The sequence below is a fragment of the Scardinius erythrophthalmus genome (genome assembly GCF_964197995.2).
Source record: "Scardinius erythrophthalmus genome assembly, chromosome: 21".
Classification (NCBI taxonomy): Eukaryota; Metazoa; Chordata; class Actinopteri; order Cypriniformes; family Leuciscidae; genus Scardinius; species Scardinius erythrophthalmus.
The window spans coordinates 2,662,684-2,688,795 of record NC_138241.1 but is presented as its reverse complement, the minus strand read 5'-3'; the positions used below and the strand labels follow the sequence as shown (position 1 = coordinate 2,688,795).

The window sequence follows — 26,112 nt, the reverse complement described above, 5'->3', positions numbered from 1 at the left end:
CTAATATGTCCTAACTATATGTTAAAGGAACAAAGGATTCCATTCATTGTGCTAAGCTAAGCTAGCGCCGACCCTGTCAAACTAAAACAATGCATGCACTGAGACAAAAATGCATTTACCCACCTATCTAAATGTAGGAAAGAATGTGAATAAGCCCTATTTCAAAAAACGGTGGAGTGTTCCTTTAAGTTAATCATTAATTACTAGTGTGTTCATGCTTAACTAATGTATAATTCTGGACCCTTAAAACGAAGTGTTACCTTGAAGGGGACTGAGCAGTAGATATGTCCCCTCAATTATTCTTGTGTAGTTTTTAAATTTTAAACTTTTTCGTTTTTAATTCCACTCATGGAAACTAATGGGGAAAAACACTTACTGTACATGAATTTTGTTAAAAGTTGTGTATTATTTTAGTTGTAAAGTTATGGTCATTTTTTATGATTGATTTACAGCAATGCATAGCCTAACCATTAAAGAGATGTATGTGCTATTCGGGCATTTAATGTTGCTCTGTGTGAATGCTCTGAATGTGTTTATTTACTCTTTGAAAAATGTTGTCTGTTCAGCTGTCATGTTTCTGCAAAGTTCTGCGTATCATTGTGAAAGCTAAATGCAGCAGACACAAGAATATTCCGCTTTGTGCAATATCAATTCCAAATGACAAAAAAAAAACCCATTGATGTCCCAGTGAAGATTCTATAGCCAGGCACACACAACGCACAAGAGAATGTACACAACTCTGTTCATTCGACACACTCATACGTCATCCTCCCATTTGCTTCTAGCCAGTCACGTCCCAGTCACAATGTCAAAGGAGAGCGTGTTCATTTAGAAAGCAGACTGCAAAGTAAAGGAGAGGCGAGCTCTGCCAGCTTATGCTTTAAGCAATCACTTGAGGATGCTTCAGTGTGATAATAATCCATTATGACAGAGAGTAGCTCCATCTCCAATCAGAGCATGGCAGAGACCCCTAAAGCACTGATGTGGATGATTCACCTTCACCTGAGCGGGGCCACAGAGCCCTAGTGTGTCAGACGGATCGCAGTGACCAGCTGATTACCTCCGAACGCCTCTTAACAAAAGTGGACTCCAAATTCTGACTGGGTGAACAAGAAACTGTAATAAAACAAGTACACTAGTGGTCAAAAGTTTGGAATAATTATGATTTTTTTCATAAATCCCGACCCGACCCGACCTATCCCGCTAAATTTAGATCTCGTTTACAGAATCTCACATTTAAATTTCCCCTAAGAAAAGAGAGCATGATTGGGGAACATTACCAAATATAAAATGTTTGCTTTACAAGAATTTTATTTGCTATTTTGGTCTTATCATGACACTGTATGTAAAAAAAAAAAAAAAAAAAAAAAAAAAAAAAAAGGTCACAGAGAATTGTTTTTTATTAAATGCGACATTTGTCACAAAAAATTATAAGCTAAAAATATGAATAAAAGAAAACTGTTTAAATTTTGCCTGCTGTAAAAGTTAAGGCCACCTAATACAGAAGTCAACATTTGAAGTGGATCAAAACCTTTCATTAAAGTTATACATGAATTTTGAACAACACCCGTTCTTGTTTTAGGACAACTTTGGTGAACTTTTTGATCCACTTCAAATGTTGACTACTATATAAAGAGTGATTGTAGGCCACTGGGTCTTTGAAAGAAAGAATGGAAATAATTATTAATTAAATAATTAATAATTAAAATGATTAATCTCATTTCCATGCAATAAGATATCAATTTCATGAGGTTAATCAGCAGATACACCAATGGATATATTGACATGCTGGCTGGGTAAATGCAAGTACTGGCTGTTATGCGTCATTGCCAGACTGTAGTTGAAATGTTTAGTTGTTTTGTGTGCCCTAAAACAGCAGGCCTTGCAGTTTTTCACTGTCAAACAGAGGGCTATTGAATCTTATCATTGTGATCATAGACTTAGCTGCTGTTCTGGAAACAAAAGCAGAGCTCAAAAGATCATTCAACACAGCAAAGCCCTCGACAATGATGGTGCTTTTGCTGGCCTTGTGCACACACGACTCCACTGGAAGAATCTATACGGCACACCATGTGAAACACCGGGATGAAACGTTTTTTAGCTATTTGTCCCCGTGGCCCGAACGGGCAGAGTTTAGTCTAGCATGAGACAGCAGAGGGTGAGCACCCTAGTTTTCACACACTAAAGGTGCTGAGGGGTAAAGCACTTAGTTGAAGATCGCAAACAATGTTGAAGACCAGCTACAAGCATGAGGTACGCAAGGAGAAGTATGAGCGCTCCGATGAGTACGAGGAGCCCAGCAGCCCAGACACGGAGTCGACTCGGTCCGTCCCGGGATGGCAGAACGTGCAGGAGCTGAACAGCCGCTTCGAGCGCTACATTAACCGCGCGCGCGTCCTGGAGCAACGCAACGCCGTGTTTCGCAAACAGCTGGAGACTCTGCAGCGCATCGAGGGGACGCCGGGGCTGGAGGAGGCCTTCAGCGAGCAGATCCGCGTCAACAGACAACGCATCCGAGAACTGCGGTCCGACCGAGCCAAGCTGGAGAGAGAGCTGAAAGATGCAGAGCGCATGCTGGATGAGTACAACAGCAGGTTAGACAATCTGACAGATGATGAAGAGTGTGGAAGGTTGAGGTTGAAGACTTCTAACCAGAGGGGAGGCGAGAATGCTGCGAATATAATAGATTTAAGATAAGAAAATTCGGTTTCGTTCTTGGTGTGAACATGCCTTAACTCTCCCTTGTGTTGGTTTCAAATGAAATGTAGTAAATGAACAGATTTAAGATGCTCCCCCAACAGACATTCTCTTGACTATAAGAAAAGTTGCACCTACATCGCTACTAACTCTCATTAGAGTGTTAGTAGAGTATTAGTAGACTGATAGGGTTAGGTTTAGAATAAGTTTGCATGTAGTTGCAAAGGTTTTTAAAGTCAAGAGAATGTCTGTTGGGGGAGCATCTTAAATCTGAAAGAATGACTACTACATTGCATTTGAAACCAACACAAGGGAGAGTTAAGGCCTGTTCACACCAAAAACGATAACTTTTAAAGATGACTTTATTAGTGTCCACACCAACGCACGATATCATTCTGTTTATTGTAAGCGCACGCTGCAGTTTCTTCGTCTGTCTTTTTAAATGCTCGGGCTCTTTAAAGCAGCATGGATTCTGATTGGCTGTCAATGTTTTTATCATTCATCAGCTGGACAAAAATCATTGTTAAAGTGATTCGGTTCCACTTTATTTCGTCCACTTTAGACATTCTACTAACTATAAGTAACTTTGCAACTACTATGTCAACTAACTCTCATTGGAGAATTAGTAGGCTGTGGTTTGAATTGGCCTTTATCGTGGTTATTGACAAATGCATATGATATCAAAATGTCCAAAGAGATACTGTTTAAGGGATATAAAAAATCAAAAACTATAGTCTAATTATGAAACTGATCAAAAATGACGCCAGAATACACTGTATGAGAAACGTGTTATCAAATGACTTATTTATGTGGTAACATCTAAATAAACTGATTTATTCAAGTCAGTAATATTATTTAACAACACCAAATCTTAAATTGATTGTGTTTTCAGACCTTTGACTAAACCGTATAATTCCACAACAGAACAACTCCACATTGCAGCGTATTCTGGTCAGGATCTGCTCAAACAAGACGTTTAAAGGACTGTTGAGCGGCTGCTTTAGCCGAAGTAGATTATATAATATTAATAGAGAAGAGAAGAAAAGCTATTTAAACAAAAGTGCAGCAAAACACAGACATAAAGTTCTGATTTAAATAACAATGCAGAAAAACACAGATTTATTAAAAGACTTTAACTCGAATGTAAAGTTCTGATTTCCAGCTTGTTAGTTTACTTGCTACTCAGTGTCTTAAAACTCTGAGTGTATTTCAAAGATTTGATTCCAGTAAATTTGGAAAATCATAGGTCCCACTTTACATCAAGTGTCTTTAACTATGATGTAGTAACATTTTAGTTGCACTTATTGTGTACATGTTTTTACATTGTACTTGCATTTAAAATACCTAAATGACATGTAATTACATAATTACTGTTAACCCCTTAACCCACCCATAAACCAACAAACCTGTCATAACCGTACCCGTATCCTCCTCAATAGTGTTTTGTAATACAACAGCAACACAATAAGTACATTGCACATCTTTTTTTTTTTTTTTTTGATGTAAGCACATCTTAGTTACACCTATAAAGTGTGACCAAATATTGTAGTTAATTCTTCCTCAAAGGTGCTCAATGACTCAAGAAGAAAACATTGTTTCCTGATAAACCCATTAAAAACCTGAAGTTTATTAATGAACTTTTTCAGAGGTCAAGGGCGTTGTAAATGAGAATCAGTCATGTTTGCATGCTTTATTACACCCAAGAAACCTCTGAATTATTACCAAACGAAATGACATCAGAGTCCACAGATCAAAGCAGATCAATAACTGTTAGAATGAGCCTTGAAATGAAAACCGTGAACATGCATGATTGCCGTGATGAACTGTACTTGAAATACTCTCTGTTGTCCACAGATACAGAAATGAATGTGAATACCAAGAACAGCTGCGGCACACGCTGGAACAGCTCAACAAGGTACAAATATACTGTGACCTGCAGTTTCTCAGGCCATTATGAGAGATCATGTACATCCAGCCGGTCGTTCTCTCAAAATAACCCCTATAGTCCTGATGAGGTCTTGATCAGAGACACACACACACACACACACACCTGAAGGGGGTTATTCTGAGAGAACCACCGGCTGGATACATTATCCTGCTTATTACACGGACACTTGCCACATAAGTAAATAATTAGACACGAAATATTGATCTGAGTTGAAATATTTTATAAGGTGTTTAAACCGGTTTAAACTCAAACGCAAAGAGAGAGCAGTTTCAGCAGCAAGATAAAACTAGACGGACATTTAAGAGATACGCTTTATAGTCATAACACTTATTACACAGCATTTCACCACATAAATAATGATGGTGATAAGAGATATTGATTTCAGAATAAACTGTTTTAAAATCGTACTTGTTTGTATCTCATAATCCAACAGTGTACAAAACAATAGTCACAAAATGGCCGCCGATGCGTTTGAATGAGAGAGCAAGAGAGAGCGAGTCCACGATACTGGATGGCATAATTAAATAAATGTACATAAAATATTGATTTGACTGAGTTTTAATACTTTATTAGCTCATCAAATACAAAACTTCCACGAAGAGAAAACGTTTGTAGAAGGCGTATAGCGCTGCTGACTTCAGTGACCCGGATGAGCCTGTGTTTCTGTTCTCAGCGGTTGTTATCTGGAAATAATTTACAGCTGGATGGCGCTATTGACCAATCAGAATCAAGTATTCCACAGAGCTGTGTAATAAAAAGCAATAATCCACGAGAGATCATCTATCTCAGAGATATAACCACAGGCAAGGGCTGTTCGAAGGCTTAAGGTGAAGTACCTCAAACCACCTTAGCAGCAGTGAAATCTATGAAACACACACTCAAGTGTACGAGTTCTTGCAAATGCATGCTTTTAGTTGTCTAAACTCAAAGTTGTGCATTGTTACAGCTTGTTTTGTAACACTCTGCATTCTCGGCAGCAACACATGCGGTGCTATAGCAGACATTAGTTTAAAAAGAAAAATTCAGCTCAACTTCTATAATGGAAGTTAATTAAAGTTAGTTTCCCAAATATTAAACAGGACCTATTATTATTTTTTTCGCATGTTTATCTGTGTTTAGTGTGTAATGTTGCTGTTTGAGCATGAAAAAGCTCCAATTGTTCTCTTTATCAGTGTCAGTGTTTCTGAACTCCTGAAACGCCTCCATTGTAGTCTTGAGCTTCTACGAACACGTGACAATATTCCTCATAATAATTCATACGCAGAATAAAGGGGCGGGGCCTGGTTGAGTTAGTTAGTAGTGTGTTAAACTGGTGGTTATGGTAAGGGGCGGGACATTTCCCAAACACACTCGAAGCGCTTGACCAATCACAACACACTGATCCAGCCGACCAATCAGAGCACAGTGTGCTTTTCAGAAGGAGGGGCTTCATAGAGACAGGAAGTAAACAGAGCGTTACTGACAGACTGGGAAGAGAGGAGCCGCAACAATGGAGAATATGAGGAGAATGATCAACATTCAAGCAGGAAAACCTGTTCTAGTAGAGCCTGAAAACAACATCAAAACTTTGTAAAAGAGCGCAACATGGCCTAAAATTAACACATTATTGAAAATCAGGGAGAGAGATGTCTTGTGTTGAGACAAGTGTTTCTGAGTTACTCCACCACCACTGTTCACTGAACAATGTTTTCCAGAGAAAGTCTCAATTATGAGTCCATTTGCTCTTGTGTTTGCAGGAAGCCGACACAGTGCTATTGAGGAACCTTGAGTATCAAATCCAGCTGCAGTTTCTGCAAGACGACGTCAACGCTACCAGAGAGAGGCACAAAAAGGTAGGAGGAAAAAATAACCCCTATTTCCACTTCTGTCTTTTCAAGGAGCTTCTGGAAAGTTCTTCTGTGAAAGTTGAAAGTTGTTGAAAGGAGTGTGTGTGCTGAGCTGACATTTGTTCACTCAGAGAGCAGAATTTGGCATCTTTTAAATGTGATGTCAGCAGTGTTTTTCCAAGCCGTCGAGTGACAGTACATTGTGTGGCTGTGCTTCATCTTTAATCAGTAACTTACGTCTGAACGCCAGAATATTCCCATCAACATGTGCATTAATACAGAAACTATGACAGGAGCAGCCGGAAGCACGAGCATAAGCATATGACACCGTCTCACTCATATTATTGTTTAATATAAAAGCATTATTATGTAATAATCTTAATGCTTGTCAATAAGCTTAATGCTGTCCAGTGACTCAAAATAGACTCAAAGTATAAATATCAGTAATATTCTTTATACAATAAATTATATAATTAATAGCTTGACAAGTGCAGTTTTTCTTTCTTGCGTTGACATATTTCCTATGAAAACAGGAACAGAAAACAGGGGGGGGGGGTATATCAATGCTAACGCTAATTGGAAGGAGGTTTGCTTTTTTTTTTTTTTTCATCCAAAGTTGTGAAAGTTGTGAACTAACGCCTACAATTGGAAAATCACATAAAACTTTTGCTAATAAAGCAGCTTTTCCATCTCATGTGTTCAAGAGAACAAAATCATCACTGCCTGGGAAATCGGCGCAAAATATCAGTAATAAAACTGTAAGTTTCTGCAATCGGGCTCTTTTCCCTCCATCATAAACGAGTGTGTCTCGAGCGTCAGACGAAACACAGTAAACGCTGTCATGTTCTCTGGCGTTCGGATGCTGGTGTTCGGGAACACACTCGTGTTATCCAATCACAGCTGACGCTGAGGCAAAATTAACTACTAACTTAATCTGTCTATCTATCTATCTATCTATCTATCTATCTATCTATCTATCTATCTATCTATCTATCTGTCTGTCTGTCTGTCTGTCTGTCTGTCTGTCTGTCTGTCTGTCTGTCTATCTATCTATCTGTCTGTCTGTCTGTCTGTCTGTCTGTCTGTCTGTCTGTCTGTCTGTCTGTCTGTCTGTCTGTCTATCTATCTATCTATCTATCTATCTATCTATCTATCTATCTATCTATCTATCTATCTATCTATCTATCTATCTATCTATCTATCTATCTATCTATTGTAATAATGAATGGTTTGCAAAAATGAAAACTGCTGCTTCTGTGTAGATGAGAGAATCAAAGTGTATGCGCGTTGTGCACACGCTACATTGATTATGGCCAAGCATGCGCCCTTAAAATAGCATATGAATAACATGCGCAACGCGCCACTGACTTTAAACTATTTTTTCCTGGTTAGTGGCGCAATTGTTTTCTAAACCTGCAAAATAGCATGAAGGAACATTTGCGCCGGAACACGCCTCCTTTTTTGCGATGAACCGCCCAGGGAGCGCAAGTTCATTCCCTAGTTTAGCGACGTGCTTCTGTGGAGGGAAAAGCGCGCTGTGCGTGGGTGCAAAATAGGAATGATACATGCGACGGTTTACAAAGTCAATTGCGCTTGGTGCAAGATAGGGCCCTATAAGTTTAAGTGCCTGTATGTTTTTTTTAATGCACATTTTTAGAATTTGTGCACATCTTGTGTTTTTTATGCAATATCCCAATATTCACGTAAAAATAAGTGAATATGGAAACATAGCTAGTGTTGTCCATATCCAGTGTGTTATAATGATGTAAGGTAAGTGTCAGCAAGATGCCAAAAGACTTTTTCATTTGACAACTGAGAGTAGATGCCCGTGTGGAAAGTGAGGAGGGAAAACCAGAAGCTGTTCTCCTGCTCGTCTGTCAAGAGGCGAACGAGAGAACGTAAGCGACTGATGCTTTTTGCGCAGTCATGCATATACTGTGTCTAAAGCCACTGACTCGGTTAATCATTCACTGTTTACTACACATGAATAGCATATGAGGAAAAAGTGAGTAAAATGTGCAAATGTAACAGTATTGCGTCACATGTGCGTCACATCCCCAATGACAACTATTTCTGTGAGTTGAACTATTTCAAATTTAGATGCATTGCAAAATATTACATTTTAATCCAAATCTCAGTTGGACCAGGTTTGTACACATTGCTTGCGCATCTCTTTCATGCTTAATTTTTTCCCAAACGTTTTTATACAATTCACATTCAAATTCTCACCAAATCGCCACCTCGTAAAATAGTTCTCCGATGAGATCGGGTTCGTTTTCTGTTGTTCAGACTACAAAATGACAGATTTATAGTTCTGAAGTGTAATATACTGCTTGTTGGAACGAAGTATTCAGACACTTTCTAGTTGTCAAATATGACATCCATAGTTTGTCTGAACTTCATCTTTGTTTACTCTGCTAGTACACCTGGGTGATCTTGACTTCATATCATTATTATGCTATTATACATTTATTTATAGGTGCCTTACATGACACTCAAGGGCACGTTACAAACATAACAAAACAATAAACATTAAAGCTACAATATGTAAGATTTTTAAAATCTCCAAAAATCACTTGCACAGTGTGATATATTTTCTGCAGTTGTGTACTTACAATATCCCAAAATTTCCAAAGATTTTTAATTTCAGAGAAATTCCATTTTTAAATAACAGCTCGTCCCTATTCAGTGTCGCCTGTCAATGACGTAATATCCGCGTTATCCCTGATTTCCGCTCGTACTGCCATAGTAACCATGGCGACAGACGTGGACAACTGCGCTACGTCTAGCGGCGCGCTCACACTGTTGTTGTTTCGTTCAAACATTATGGATCATGGCAAGCAGACTTTGGGACAAAAGGAGAACTAAAACGAGGATCAATATCAGCGTGGCGTTTTCGAGATGCCGAGAGCTAGCGTCCGCGACTAACTCCGACTTGACAGAGACGCGCAAATGTAGAGGTGAGCAAATGTACATAAAGCTAATGAATGTTATACAGCTCAACATGATGAAATGTTAGAATATGATCAGTATGTTATTCTAATGTTGATCTAGCTCACTGCTAGTCTCATACAAACAAACTAACACACAGAATAACATTAACTTTCAACACACTCAAATGCAGTTTAGTGTGATAGTGTAGAGCAAGTGAAACAGAGCTGCGTTCCCTCACAAGATTCATTCATCTAATAAACTGCCCTGTGAGAGTATTATTAAGCACTTAGCTAGTTAGTTCAATAGAATGAAATGTCCTTATTCCTTTATATCCGCGGGACTCGCGTGTGGCGCTGATATCTGTCTCTCATTAGCACTCGCGCCGCTTCATTCCACATTCATGTTAAAAACATCAGTGTATTCACTCATCCATAAACATTATTAGATCCATCAGCATGACGGCAAGTTCCATAATTCCGCTTATGCGTCATCAATATACATCTTTGTTATTGTAAGAGGTTAGTGACCCCTAGCGGAAAAACAATTACATATTGTAGCTTTAAACAACAAATGATCCTCATTGCAGACTGGACAGACTGGATACAAATACAATCACATAAAAGCCTGTCTTAAAAATGAGTGTTACGACGAGATGTAAAAACAAAGGCCAGTTTCACAGACAGGGTTTAGACTAAACCAGGATTAGTTCAATTAGGACATTTAAGTAGCTTTTTTTAAACGTGCCCTTATGTTGTGTTCGGGTCATTTTGCCCCAAAGAGGATTTTCCCGTACCTGAAAAAAATGCTAGTTAATGTTATTGCATTAGACTAATATTTTACTGACTTTACTCACCCAGACTCTAACAGCTTCCCAAAACATTTTGATACTTTTTGTATTTTTTGTGTGGGTTTTTTTTTTTTCTACATTGTAACACTTGTGATGTTCCTGGTCAAAAATGACCAGCCTTCAAAAAATTGCTTATAAATCTCTCATTATGCTACATCATCACCAAATATTAGATTCGATCTGTTTGTCAACTTGTTTTCTTTCCGTTAGGACCGGTTTTATATTTCTGTTTGGAATTGATCAATCGTAGGTCTTATTTAACTGAGCTGATGTACCTCAGTTTACGAGTGAAAAAAGTGTTATTTGTGGATAATTTTATCACAAAAAGATTCAATCCAAAATTTGGTGATAAAGAGTGATTTGTACTAAAACAAAACAAATTTACTGGTTAAACATTATAGCACACTAGTGTGATAAACAGTGCATTTTTTTTTTCATATTTTATGTAAAAAGTTACGTAAGCTCGGATAAATGAGGCCTACGATTTATCAGTTGCAAATATAAATACAAAACCTGTCCTAAGTGAAAGAAAACAAGGCAAACAGATCGAATCCAATATTTGGTGAGGGTGTAGAGAGAGGAACAAGAGATTTATAATCAAGAGTAAGTGTTATTGGGTTTTCAACATGGCGGAAGGGTTAAGAAAAAAACATTACTGGTGTGCATCTTGAGACAAAACAATGGCACTGACATATTTTAAGATACTAAAACAGCTCAAACATGCAGTCTTAGTTTGGGACTATTGTGAGACTTGTCTGTGAAACTGGGGGAAAGACTTTCATATTTCGCACATCTTGAGGATGCAAGGTCCATAAATATGTATCTGCGTGACTAAAGGCTCGGGAGCCTATTGAAGTTTGAGGAAGAACAAGTGTGAGTGCAGAGGAGGATGGTAATGTAGGAGAAGGGGTGTAGATGAGAGGAAAGTCAGAGAAGGGCAAGATTATTGAGTGCCTTCCTTGTAGGTAAGGCGCAGGATTATTAGTAATAAGTAGAAATATGTTCAGTTAAATAACTTGTGCAGCTGATTTTTGTACAAACTGAAGTATGTAGAGAAGCTTTGAAGGAAGGCCGTGGAGAAGAGCATTACAATAATCAATCCACGATTAACTAAACATCACATTGACACTAATTGGTTTAAAGTTATTACAAACGTGCCTCATGTTTTTCAATTACAATTAGTTTAACAAAGAATTACATATGATTCCAAAATGTACCCATATTAATCCTTTCCACCAAAATGAATTATTAAATTATACATAGAAATATTATTATAAATAATAATAATACAAAATAAAGAAATAAAATGTATAACATAAATAAAGACATTTGCAAATAAACATATCCATTTAAAAAAATCTTAAACCCTATTATATTTGGGGTCTGTACATATAATATTATGACTATATAAAATCAAACATAACACAGGTCGAGAGTCTTTCTAAACCTTTAAGTGATATCCATCAACTTAAGGGGGAGAGTCTTCGTCCGATATGTAATCATGGGTTTCCAAATCCCCCCAAAAAAACAAGGGGGTAATCCATCAGCCGGAAACTGAAGCTTCCCCGGGCGCCGCCATTGGCTATCAGACCATCACCTGCTGTTAGCATTCCATTGACTCCCATTCATTTTGGCGTCACTTTGACAGCGAATAACTTTACATCTGAGGCATTTAAAGACTCCATTTGTCCATTATTTATTTTGAAAGAAACCATTACCTTGTATCTTACATTATGGCCCCGTAGAAGCAGTTTTTGTAAAAATAGGCTAACGATTGCGTCATAACCACGCGACTCTCTGTCGCACAATAGAGAGATTACCGTATAGACAGGAGGAGAAGCTCGCGAGCAATCGGGGAGACGTGGTGGCAAAATGACAAAGTAATTAATCAGAATACATAGCAAAAGTTGCTCCTGATCCTGAAAAGTTGCTTTTTTGTTGAAGTATTGCAGTAATTATTCTACATAATTTATACTTGCACATTATTATTGTGTCAAATTGATTTTCCTGGTAATCTTGAATCAGAATAATTCCCTCTTGCAGCATCTCTTCTCTTCTCCGATGATGTGGGCGGGGCAACCTGTCACTCACATGAGATCAGCCAATAGCAAACCACAACCATCCAATTAATTCCCCACAGACACAATCAAGCCCCGCCCACATTTGTTCTTGTTCCAGAAGTGTTTCACTCGGATATACGACACAATAGGGAAGAAAAACGTCCTAAACTTCCTATTCCAGCCGACTTTAAACACGTAGTTTTAAGTGAGTGATCCAGCGTAGTGGTTTTGAGACCCTGTCATTGGATCCACGGAAGAATAATTTATTTGCGTATACCACTTGCTTTGATAATTTGTTATACAATCAAATCTAATTTATTGAGTGATCTATATATAATCATCTATTTTCTTTTTATTGTTCAAGGGAAACATTCTTTGCATCCTCTAACGCCTGTTTCTCTGTTATGAAATTGACCTTTCACCGGTCCCACTCCAGAAGTCCCCCTCCATTGATCCCTGTCCCGTGTGTGTGTTTGTCCTCCTCCACAGAACCTTACTGAGATCCAGACGTATCTGAATATCCTGCACCAGATCAACCAGACGATCCCCCTGATGTCGAGCTCGTCTGTCTCAGAGGTGGGTGAGCTTGTGTCTCTCGGCGCCTCGGGCCCGTTCTGACTCTCGGGGGTCACAGGGAATAAGAGCTGTGTGTCTCTGAGTGGTCAGGATCCCTGAGCGATGACACCCTTTATCTTCCTTTATCACTGTTCTTCTGCGGTCGAGAGCCGCAGGGCTTCAGACATGTGACGCGCACGATTACTGCTGAGGAAAGTCTCATTTTAAAACCCATGTTTTGCTTTTTGGCTTCTTTGTTTTTTACTTAAAGGGGTCCTATAAAGCCCCTTTCACAAGACGTAAAATAAGTCTGATGTCCCCAGAGTGTGAATGTGAAGTTTTAGCTTAAAATACTCCACAGATCTTCTTTTTTTTAACGAATTTTAAAGTTGGCACTTTTTGAGGGTGCGCAAAACACGCCGTTTTTGTGTGTGTCCCTTTAAATGCAAATGAGCTGCTGCTCCCGGAAAATAGGGCGGAGCTTCAACAGCTTGTGTGTGTGTGTGTGTGTGTGTGTGTGTGTGTGTGTGTGTGTGTGTGTGTGTGTGTATGTGAGGTAATCGGAACTGCCAACACACACACACACACACACACACACGTTTGTCGTGTAAATTCACAAGCGTTCGTTTTTAAACCCTAAGTTGTCAGTTTAGACAGTTTTAAGAGCTGTTTAATTAGTTTTATTTAAAGGGGTCATATAATGCCATTTTTGTACAAGCTAATATGATTCTTTAGGGTCTAAATTAAAAGTTTGTAATATACTTTAATTAAAAATTCTCATTAGTATTGTAAGAAAACACTAATTTTACCTGGTCAAAAACAGCTCTGTTTTCAGCACGCCGTTTCAGTGCATGTGTCTTTAAATGATAATGAGCTTTGCTCACCCCGCCCCTCTGTTCTGTGCGTACACCGTATTAGACATTCTCTGACCGTATCTAACACAATAACCACGTGTTATTTGTTATAAACGTGGGATTATGAATTATATTGAGAACGTCGTACATAGAAAACATGCCGTAATGTACCCTGAGTGTAAACCTTAGACGCATTCATCGTGAAGCCTGCAGCAAGGTTTGCAAATTTCGCAAAGATTAATATAAATACTAATATAAAGGTTAATAAAACATTACACTCACATCTTCTGGAGGTTCAGCAGGAACACGTTGGTACCGATCCGTTTTTTTCTCGTTTGTAAAGCTGTCTGGTGTGAAATGATTCGCGCAAACATGAAAGCACAGACGATTGTGGGGAATCCCCGTGAGGGAATCCCCGCGTCAATCCTTTGGGCATATCGCTTCAAAAACAAAACTCAGCCACTGCTTCTTCAACGGCTCGGATTTAGGAACATCCAAATGACTGCTGTGTTCCTTATTACATCTAAGAACAGAACACCACAATCGCTTAGACGCCATTCTACTCCAGCATATCAACAATGGCGGACTACTATGACGACAGCTGTCACAGCTTGCTCAGGGCGGGTCTTGTGTTGAAACACGGCTGTCAATCACAATAGCGGGAGGGGCGTACGATCTTATGACGTCACAATATCGAACGGCTTGATTTCAGAGATGGTCAAACATATAAGGAGATTAAAACAAAACCACTGGATGGATTTTTATCATGATAGGATGGTTGTGTACAGGCACTGCCAACAGACATTTCAGTGCAATCAACTTGTAAAAGTGCATGTACCATTATATGACCCCTTTAAATGGTGGTACAGCAATTAATTAAATATGTACATGAAAAAAAGATAGCATTCATTTAAAATTGACTACATTTGTAAATAATTAAACTGTTTAAAGTGTCATATTACTTGTCAGTTTTTAACCTTATTGATTTACCTTTTTCTTTTTAATGAATAATTGAATCCTCGTGTGGTAACTCTAGCGTTCTTGTCCTAATAAAGAGTCTTGTGCGTGTTTGACCTTCAGCATGTCAGCAGCTCTTTTAGAAAAGTCAGTGTCGGGATTTGAAAGGTGTACAGTGACATGAGTCGAAGTGAAACATGCTCGAGCTGTATGTGATCAGATCACAGGCACACTTTGATGATAAGGACAGTAAGAAGTGTGTGAGCTGCTGTTTTCCTGCAGGATCAGGAGCGTGTGATGGCTCAGAGACGGATTCCGGGTCTGAGGACTCAGATGGAGGAGTACAAGAGCGCCATCTGTCAGCTGAACGCCGAGAAGCAGCGGCTGCACACTGAGGTACCAGAGAGTCTCTCCGTCAGAGACACAGCAGATCCAGAACACCTGGAAACACGAATAAGTTGGCAAAAAAAAAAAAAAAAGACAATCAGTTGCCTTAAAATTTTTAAGTTAAGAAATTCAAAGTTTAAGTAAGCAGTAGGCTACTGGCAGATTTTTATTTTGTACTCGTACATTTTACTTATTCTTAACCTTAAATGTTTGATTATACTTATTCATGCACTTAACTTAAAATTTTCATGTAACCTCAATGTCAACATTTTTATTAGTATAAACTTAAGCTAGTTATAACAAGCTAATTCAATTAATGCTAACTTGCTAATTTGCTAACATATAGCATGGTATAGCACTTGCTGTAAGAGTGCAGCAATATAAAGCTTTAAACAAACTTGCTCTCTAACCAAGCTCATGCATCACTTTCACAACTCTCCTAAAACCAACATTAACAGAAATTATTCTAAATTATCATAACAAAACATTTATCACTACTAAATCTCCCACTTAACATTAATCTAGCACAAAAAACAAACAAACATTATATTACACTTAATTTTAGCATTTATTCTCCCATTCGAGTGCCATGGGCAAAGCATGCTGGGAAATAGAAATCCCAGCCCAGTTTCAGTTAAACTTGAGTTTGTTTAAATTAAAATAAATAATTTCATAAAACTCAAAACAATGAAACAGTTCAGTTTACTTAAAATATATCAGTTCTGTTAACGTGAAAGAAAAAGAAAGTGTTAAATACTCATAAAAGTTCATTTGACTGAACTAATTAGTTTAATTCAAGTTTGTCCTACTCAAATCAATTAATTATTTTGAGTGTTAGGGTTTACAATAGATACAGTAGCCAAAAATGATCAATAATGATGGACGGGATTTTAAACCCTTGAATTAATTTTCTACTCAAACTCTTTGAAGGGTTAGTTCACCCAAAAATGAATAAATCAATCAATAAATAAACTGTGATCAATTACTCACCCTCACGTCATTTCAGACTTTAGTTAATCTTCAGGACACAAATAAAGATATTTTTAATGAAATTGAATGAATCTCCATTAACAGCTCCGCAACTACCACTTTGATGCTTAAAAAATGTTTTAGCTAGATCATAAAAATAACCCGTATGAATTGAGCGTTTTAGTTAAAATATTCTGAAAAGTCTTGATCGCTTTTATACAATAAACAGATTGAATTTTATCACCTGCCGATTTTTTTTTCTGTTATCAATGCTATTGGCCACTGTTAGCAAGATTCTTAAATATATATATATTGTTATGCTTAGTAGTTTTTTTTTTAATAAATTAAAAATTTATTAAGCAAAGACGCATTAAATTGATTAAAAGTTACAGTAAAGACATGTATAATAGTACAAAATATTCAATTAAAAATAAATGCTGTTCTTTTGAACTTTCCATTCATCAAATAATCCTGAAAAACAAAAGTATCACTGTTTCCATAAAAATCTGAAGCAGCACAACTATTTTCAACATTGATATTTAAAAATAATTGATTTGTGAAGGATCATGTGACACTGAAGACTGGAGTAATGATGCTGAAAATTCAGCTTTGATCACAGGAATAAAATACACTTTACTATATATTCACATAGAAAACAGATACTTAAAATAGTAATAATATTTCACAATATTGTTGTTTTAGTCGTATTCATTTATTAGATGAAAAATACTGTAAAAACAGCAATATTCTTTCGAAAACATCTTAAAAATCTTGCCAACCCCAAACTTTTGAATGGTAGTTTAGTTTGTATATACATACAGTGTCTTCATTAGTCTTTATCAAGTCTACATCCCTATAGAGGAAAACTTTATCTGTCTTCTGCTCGTCTTAAAACTAGACTGTGTTACGTCGAGAGTTTTCAGAGCAGAAGTCCAGTATAATTGGACTATAATGTTTTTTCTGTTAATGAAAATGTTTTAAAGTTAATGTTTTTCTATAATCTGTTTTTCTAGACCTCTTCGTTGGAACAAACCATCAGGACGAAACAAGAGAGCTACGACGACGAGATCCAGCGGTACAACGATCAGATCGAGACTCTCAGGAAGGAGATCGACGAGGCCGAGAGATCTCTGGAGAAGTACACCAGTAAGTGTTGGCAGCTGGCCATGTACCAGAGCTCTCTGGAGAACGAGCTCGAGCGCTACAAGAGGATCATCGAGAACGAGGACAACCGGTGAGAACGGCCTCCGTCTTACACTCCTCACACCACACCCTGAAGCGACACCTGTACATGTGCATCTGTCGTCTATGTGAGATGCTGTCACGTTATTTTATTATGACAATTACACTCGAAAAAATGCTGGGTTAAAAACAAGTTGGGTCGAAAATGGACAAACCCAGCGAATGGGTTGTTTTAACTCAGCGGTTGGATTAAATGTTTGTCCAACATGCCGGGTAGTTTTATTTAACTCAACTATTGTTTAAAAATTACTGTATTGTTTGTTTAAAATGAAAATGAACATTTATTAACAGGTTTAATAAATGAACATTTATTGATTAATATGATTAATAATTAAACAATAAACATTAATTTAATTGCTTATTATTAATATAGGCTATGTTTTGATTATTATTGTTGCCTCTAGTTATTATGTGTCTGATTTTTAATTTCTAACATTTCATTTTAAGCTAGTAATTTTTAAACAGTTAAATTTTAAAATAGTTGAGTTAAAAAAAAAAGTCCAGCATGTTGGGCAAACATTTAACCCAACCGCTGGGTCAAAACAACCGAATCGCTGAGTTTGGCCATTTTTAACCCAACTTGGGTTGTTTTAATGCAGCATTTTTTAGAGTGTACGCACCAGTTTTTTTCATTACTGAACAGGCCAAAAAAGTCCTCATCGTTGCATTTGTTGTACAAAAGAATGCAGAATGAATAATTTCAAGCTAAAAATAATTTCATTTGTCTTTGGATCAGGGCAGACTAGCTTCCACACAGTGGCAGTATAACTACATCATCTTTTTACCCAATAATCCAAGGGAGATTTTATGTTGGCCACTTTCTTCATCTGTAATTAGAGCCTTTACAGATATTTTAGCATAAATGTATTCCAGCATCATTCATTAACACTTTATGTTTGATGTGCTTTGCATATTTGTAATATCTGACAATGCTTTCTCTTGGAATCTTCCTCAAGTCTTTAATACGGCTGCTTAATTTTCTTTCTCCTTCTCGCAGACTGAACTCGGCGATAATTGGGACACCTATTACTCTGCTCACAAACAAATATGAAATCCCCCACAATGCAGGCGTGAGCAGGCAGGGTAAAGGTGAGAGTCTGGGGTGTGTGTGTGTGTGTGTGGGGGGGGGGGGGGGGGGGGTTATGTAACATGACTGCATCATTGTGATAGTCTTTGTGAACAGGCAACAAATCAAGAGCTAGCAGCTGCTGGCCTGAAGGAAGGGTTACGCCCACTCAGCTGTCAATCAAACCCACTCTGTCTCGCTCAGGCGCTCGCAGGCTCGTTGAATCTAGAAGCATAATAAAATTGCCTGTAAGATTCTTTGCATTGGCCCTGTTAACAATGATAAATGACAATGACCTTATGTCTGGGCACAAGTAACTGCTGTTTGTTAAGAGCCACAACACGTTTCTTAAGAAGAAAGGAAATGGTTTAGGTTACACTCTGCCCATGTGTTTGAACGTGTGATGTGTTTGTTTTGGGGTGAATCTTACTATGCAGTACATTTGACGGCATTACGTATTTTTATATTGTATAAAATAGTACAATTTTGATATTTAAAATATCACAGTTTTATTTATTTTCATATCTAAAATTGTGATATTTTAAATGGAACTTCAACTAAAATAGTGAAATTGCTTCACCCCTATTTAAACTCTTATTTTTATTTTGTAAAATTGCAGTGAGTGAATATATATATATATATATATATATATATATATATATATATATATATATATATATATATATATATATATATATATATATATATATATATATATTCACAACAAATAAGAGTGTAAATACAGGTGAAATAATTTCACTATTATAGTTTGAGTATATGCTACCATGTGCCAATTGTAAAATTCTAAAATAGAATGTTCAAGCAATATTTAAAAAATAGTCCATATGTTTCTAAAATGTTTTCTTTCTCTAATGAAATTTTTCAAACACATGATATTTTCATGTAAATATTGACAATAATCAATTATAGGTTTGCCCTCTGTCCTCAAAATTACTTTCCATCCAGTAAGTTCCCTTCAGCTAGTCTTGTGTAGCCAGAGCTTCACCTGGTTCATGAGGTTTGGCCTGGAGCCGCTGGGATTGGCCAAGGACCGCCCACTGTGAAGTGACCAATCACAGTTTAGTTTTGTTCAGCGTCATGCTTAGCGGTGGGTAGATGTCCGTTCAGTAACACACAGGCGTTCTGTAACAGACTCAGGGTACTGTAGTGTTTACCTGCATATGCCGCAGATATTCCCTTCTCAGCGAGGAACTTCACCCGATCTTCCATTATAGATGTGAGATGACACAAATAATAAATTAAAATCACTTGGAAGTCCAAAGGGTCAGCCATGATATTAGCAGGGTACAATGGGGCTAAAGAAAAATGTGCTTTTCACTACTCCCATAATGATTGCAGAAAAAATATATGTTTTTGTTGAACATTGATGGAGCAACAGATTTGGTGGTTTATTATAAATGTATAAGGTGGCAAGGTGGGCCTGTAAGCCCACAGACACACGGGGTAAAACCATCAAGGGGTCAAAAGACCCAGCTTGATACAGTATATGACATGTCCTATCTGAATCTGACCATGTCATGTCAACAAATGGAAAATTCAGCTGGCTGTTTATAATCATGTTAATTATTGTGCCTCAGCAGGGGCGTCTTTTACCCCAACTACCTTTTACATGTTCTTCTGTTATTGAACATAAATTGCTTTAATTACCTTGAACAAAACTGAATGTCATTAACAAGAACTTCGTCTCAAAATATATTCAATAATTTTAGTGATTCTCATTTGCTGCTTAAATCTACAACATAAAAAAAAAAAAAAAAAAAAATTGGCGCATCAGCGATTGCGTCAAGGATCAGTCAAATTTCCACGTGCATCATCAAAAACGGTTAAGAAAAGTGCTGAACTTGTTTTTTAGTTGTTGTTTTTTTGCCATCTAGTGATTTAGAAGAGAATAAAGTTGAATGCACCTTTTACCCCGTTGTACCCTGCTTTTCTGTATCCAGTAGGTTAATGTTAGCCCCTTTCCACCAAGGAATGCTGGTGCCGGTTCGGAGCCGGTGCCTACTCGCGAACCATTTCTTTGTGTTTCGACAGCCAAAGAACTGGTTCTCGGCCAGGAAAATTGGTTCCAAAGCGGCACCAACTCTTTGCTGGACTAGAACCGTTCTTTTACCACGTCATGCTTACGTCGGGGGCTGGGGGCGGGGTTATTGTCAAACTTCTTCTCGAACGTAACCTCCGTCTATAGTAATCCAGACGAGCAGCACAAATGTGTTCTAAACGTCTTCTTCTGACCCCAATATAGGATCGCAAAGCCAGGAGAAACATTTGCAGAAAGACGATGTAGTCCGCCATTGTAATTGTTATGCTTGAAGTTGGCGCAAGCGTTTCTGGAAAAGCTAAGACGTATGGCAACGTACACAGTGAAGTAACGACGTCGTTCGCTGGGCTCTCTAGTCAGTGGAAAAACAAACAGGTTCTGAGAAGGTTCGCAAGTTGAACCAACTTTGAACCAGCACCAGTTCCGAACTAGTTCTTTTTTGGTGGAAAAGGGGTATGTGTGAACGGATCTCTTTTAAAGAGTGCCTCCAACAAAATGTCTGAATGTCTTTTGAAGTTTTTAAGCTGTGCAATTCACAAACTTATTTTAATTCAGCTTTTAGTTAGTCTTCTGAAGCACTCATTGCTGCAGCCCTGGAACTTGTAAACGTGTCTTTTTGTTTCCTGGTGCATCGTTAAATATTGTTGCACACTAGGGGCCTCATTTATAAAATGTTGCGTAGAAACCATCCTACATTTGATCTTACGATCATTTCTCAAATGTGTGTACGTGTGATTCAGAGAACGGACATACTATACGCACAAAAGAACGTGTGTACGCCTCTCTTCCAGATGTGAAATTTATAAATCGCAAATGATCTTGAAATTGTGTGCAGCTGAGTGGTTTCAATTTCCGACTTGTAAACGCAGCCTAATGAATGACATTAACATATAAAAGAGCGAAGTCAACATCCAAATCCTTTACTTGAGAACAGCGAGCAGCAAGAATTTAGGTTTTAGATTATATTAGAAGCTTAGATTTTCAAATACCTGCAGGACTCTTATTCTGACATGGCGCTAAGCACTTTTCCACATCAAAGACCGTTTTCATAAATGCCGTGGATTTTGGCGAACGCACACTCTAAGATTAAATCTGCGTTCACTCATTTTATAAATGAAGCCCTAGGTTTCCAGAAAACCTCTAAAAGTCAGCCAGTCAGATTTAGAGTTTTGTTTGCAGTTTAAGCCCTATACTTCAATACTGACAGATTTACAGTTATCTCTTAATCCCCTCACACAAGCGCTCATCAATGTCTATTGTCATTATGCCTCCAGTTGTTTGTTGTTGTTCTGTCTTTTTCGATTGAGAAATAATGGGCCTGTGCCGTGTTGCCACCCTCTGGACAAACTATTTAGTGGAGAAAAAAAACCATCAAGGTATATGTGTGAGCTTAGCATAGAGTATGAGCGGTTAAAAAAATTTGCAGTTAAATGTGTTCTACCTTGCTAAGTGGGATTCTCTTCAAAAGGATGTTCAAATATAAGAATATAAAACCCTGAAAGAAAAAAACCTGGCAGTAGAAGAAGACAGTTTACATTGAGGCTTGCTATAGTGCCCCCATGAGGCAGTGTTGAGAATGCAATGCATACATTTCCAGTGCAAAAATATGAACAATCGTTTGAGAGTGTTTCACGCCTCAGCTTGGCCAGAGCATATTTCCAAAAGACTGATATGCACCTTTAGTGAAATACTTTAGTTTACAAAGTATTTGCATAATAAGACTGACCCTCAGATTGCACCAAAATCTATTATCTGCTTTTTTCAGATCTCACCCAAGACATCCAAGTCATCACCAAAGTAAAGCCTCGTCAGAAGAACTTGGCTAAGAAAGTGTTTAAAATGAAAGAGATCAGTTCCAAACAAGCTAGTGGACTTGAGGATAAGGCAGCAGAAGAATTTGTGGAGGAAAAGACAGAACAAGTGATGGAGGAGCAGGGGGCGAGAAGAGAGGAACAGGCTCCTGGAGAAGATGTGCCTGATGGCGCACGGATCAGCAAGGCCTTTGACACGCTCTGCAACATCTTTCGTGATCGCATGAGGCGGGGAAGGAGACCGGAGCCCATCGCGGACTTCTTCACCAAGGGACGCTACGTGCTAGTGACCGGCGACTCAAGCTACCTGGACCCCTGCTTCTGTACAACCACCCCTTCTGCCAGTCACGTCTTTGTTACATTCAGAGGTGACATGATGCCTTACGATCCTCACTGGACACATACACCTTCCCCTACTCCAAGCCCCCTACCAGGACCAGCACCCCTCAACCCAAAGGGGAAAGAACCAGAACCGAGCCCCAGTCCACCACCAGACCCTCATGGCAAGAAAAGCCCCAGCCCTCCTCCACCAGGCCCTCAAGGCCCCAGCCCTCCTCCACCAGGCCCTCAAGGCCCCAGTCCTCCTCCACCAGGCCCGAAGCAGCCCTCACTCCCTCGCGGAGGCAAGAGCAAGATCCCGGAGGATCCCAGCATCTTCCCACCCATGCCATCGCACAGCTCCATCCCCCCAGACTCCATGAGTTATGAGAAGCTCGAGGTCATTGAGTCAGTGGAGAAGCTCTCGCCTGACAAAAAAGTGAAGGGCTATGAAGAGACGACCACAGTGGTGGAGACCATGATTGAGAAGACCAGTAGAAAGAAACATGCCGATAGATCTTCTTAAGCCACAGAAACATTCTGCACGTTCGATCCATTCTTGCCTCTGACCCGCTCCGGTTTTGCCGTTGACGAGATTCCTAGTGCTGCTGTTAACTTCCTGAAACATTGCCTTTGGCCTTTACTGTCTGAAAACTTGGGAAGCTAAAACTGAATTGCCCCATCTCCCCCCTCACACAAAAAGATGACTTAATGGAGTAGTTCACTTCAGAATTAAAATGTCCTGATAATTTACTCATCCCCATGTCATCCAAGATGTTCATGTCTTTCTTTCTTCAGTCGAAAGAAATGAAGGTTTTTAAGGAACACATTCCAGGATGTTTCTTCATATAGTGACTTCAATGGGGTCCAACGGGTTGAAGGTCCAAATTGCAGTTTTTTTGTGGAGCTTCAGAGTCTCGACACGATCCAGCCGATGAATAAGAGTCTTATCTAGCCAAACATCGTCATTTTATTTAAAAAAAAAAGAAGAAAAAAAAAAGATATACTTTTTAACCACAAATGCTCGTCTTGCATTAGCTCTGCGAAGTGCCATGCATTACGTAATCGTGCTGAGAGGTCACGCGTGACGTAGGTGGACGTACCGACCTAGTGTTTTCAAGTCAAACTTGCAAAGACAAAGTCAAGAGCCCTTTGAAGCTGCATTGAAACTGCAGTGTGGACCTTCAAACCGTTGGTTCCCATTGAAGTCACTATATGGAGAAAAATCCTGGAATGTTTTCCTCAAAAACCATAATTTCTTTTCGACTGAATAAAGAAAGACATTAATATCTTGGATGACGTGGGGGAGAGTAAATTATCACGATGTTTTAATTCTGAAGTGAACTAATCCTTTAAGAAACACGACATGGAGAAGCTTACTTGCCCTTTTCAGTAGGATTCACAGGCTCTATTCCAAAACCTTGTGAGCTGCCTTCTTATGCACCAACTGGTATTGACTTGAACGCTCTACGTGCTGCATTAATCTGTCCACGGGGGAATCTGTGCTCAAAAATGATTTCAAAAGAGTTTGGTGTTACCATGTTGCTAAGCTAACAACACAATGACAACAAATGTATAATCATAAAAAGAGATGGCTTACAAATCATAGGTTAAATAGTCAATTTCAGTTTTATATTTTATATTCTGCATTTCCTTTTACTTCATTCACCATCTTGGATGGATTTTTTTTACTCTGCCTTCTCTGCAAAAGACACTTGTTATTACCCTGAAGTCAAACTACAGCAAATGTTTAGTGTTATTTGCTATCATTTTGTTCAAATTAAGATGCCAGCATTGCCCACCACATTCACAGTCTTGATGTGTATTAACTGCACCAAAAATAAACATTGAAACCAAAAATCGCAACTTGTGTTGTCTGTTAGTTGTCTGTAGAGCCTTACATGGCACTGTCACCGCCTGTTGTAGAAACCATTGGATTTTAAAGTGCAGTTTTACACAGAAACAAATTATACTTTCTTACTTTTTTTTTTTAAATGAAGTTCACTCACACAAGATTACTTTGTCATATGAGTGTTCTAGGGAAAGCTGTTTTATTCTACATAAGGCTTCTATTCACTCTCTGCAACTCAGTTTAACCCCCTACTTTAGTCTGTGGAATAAATCAATCATGGGTGACTGTGAACACAGTATTTCTCCGCTGCTATGGATAACTTTGTATGATGCTGAATCCACAATAATAGGTGTCTGGATAAATTCCAAGACCACCATATTAATGATAAAGATGAACAAGAGCTGACAAAAATGACAGTGCAGTTTTAAACATATAAAAATGTTGGTTACACTTTATTTTGATGGTCCACTTTAAAAATTCTACTAACTACAAGTAACTTTGCAACTACACGTCAACTAACCTCTAATTAGAGTATTAGTAGACCGTTAAGGTTCGGTTTAGTAGAATAAGTTGACAAGTAGTTGCAAAGTTACTTCTAGTCAGTGGAATGTCTGTTTGGAGCATCAAAATAAAGTTTTAGCAGATATTAAGCAGACAGACTACTAATACTCTAATGACTGCTAGTTTACATATAGTTGCAATGTTACTTATAGTTAGTAGAATTTTTAAAGTGGACCATCAAAATAAAGTGTTACCAGAATGTTTAGTCAGAACCTTAAAGTCCCCCTGTGGTGAAAATCCAGCTTTTAATGTTGTTTATGTGTCTATGTGGTGTTTTTAATCTGCTTTAAGACAAACCATGTGTAAATTCATAAGTCGACACCATTGCTGAGTATTTCCTCCTTAAAACTGCAGTGAACCAAAGACAGTCTCAAAAACACGCTTTGAAATCGCTGGTGTTTCTGACGTCACAAACTACCTTGTAACCAATCAGATCAACGTGTGATCGTCAACCAGTGGATCTCTGAGCTGAGGGAGTGAGTGGAGGCGGGGCTCATTTGCATATTCATATAGCCACGCATACTAAATGAGGCAAGGGTGTCGAGTTACATTAAAAATATTTTAAGGCATGAAGAAACCTTAACAGGGTTCAGTTAGTTCTGCAGTCTATCTCTTTCACTCCTCTGTGTGAGGTTGCTTCTCTGCGTGAGCCAGTCGCAAAATGAAACTCATCCATTTTTCATTAAACTGACCTTGCGGGATACAGACGTGACCTCTGCATAATCTACTATCCAAGGTCCAGAGAGCAAGAGAGGGAGAGAGAAAATACTGAAGTATCACATTCATATCAGGATTCAAAGAAAGCCTCTCATTTGGGCACAATGCACCTTATTTTTTATAAGTTTACATAATGCGTAGTGTTTTTCTGTGACTACAAATGTACATTGATGACAGAGTAACTTGCAACCAAAAACAGCCAACAGTTAGGATAATGAAATATATTACCTAGCAGAAGAATTGTTTATTCTGATTATTAATAATAACTTTATGTATTTATTTTACATTACTTAAAATTCTTATTGGATATGCCATGTTCAAAGATTTGTTGTCAGCTTCTTGGGAGCCACAAACCATAGTTTGGGAGTTAGACTCCAACTCTAAACCATTGCACCCCATATCAACCAACCCAGTGGGGAAATTACTGTCTTAATCACTCAGGTGCTTTAACA

At 38.3% G+C, this 26,112-nt stretch overlaps 1 protein-coding gene across 1 annotated transcript; it reads left to right on the top strand.

Moving 5' to 3' along the window:
* Window positions 1–2,226: 2,226 nt before the first annotated feature.
* On the top strand, window positions 2,227–23,056 carry bfsp1 (beaded filament structural protein 1; the record flags this gene model as incomplete). Its single annotated transcript, XM_081350889.1, has 8 exons — window positions 2,227–2,594; window positions 4,552–4,612; window positions 6,382–6,477; window positions 12,802–12,888; window positions 14,961–15,074; window positions 17,048–17,268; window positions 18,274–18,365; window positions 22,167–23,056. The coding sequence occupies 8 exons, from the start codon at window positions 2,227–2,229 to the stop codon at window positions 23,054–23,056; spliced, it is 1,929 nt and encodes a 642-aa protein (XP_081207015.1).
* Between the last annotated feature and the right edge of the window lie 3,056 nt (window positions 23,057–26,112).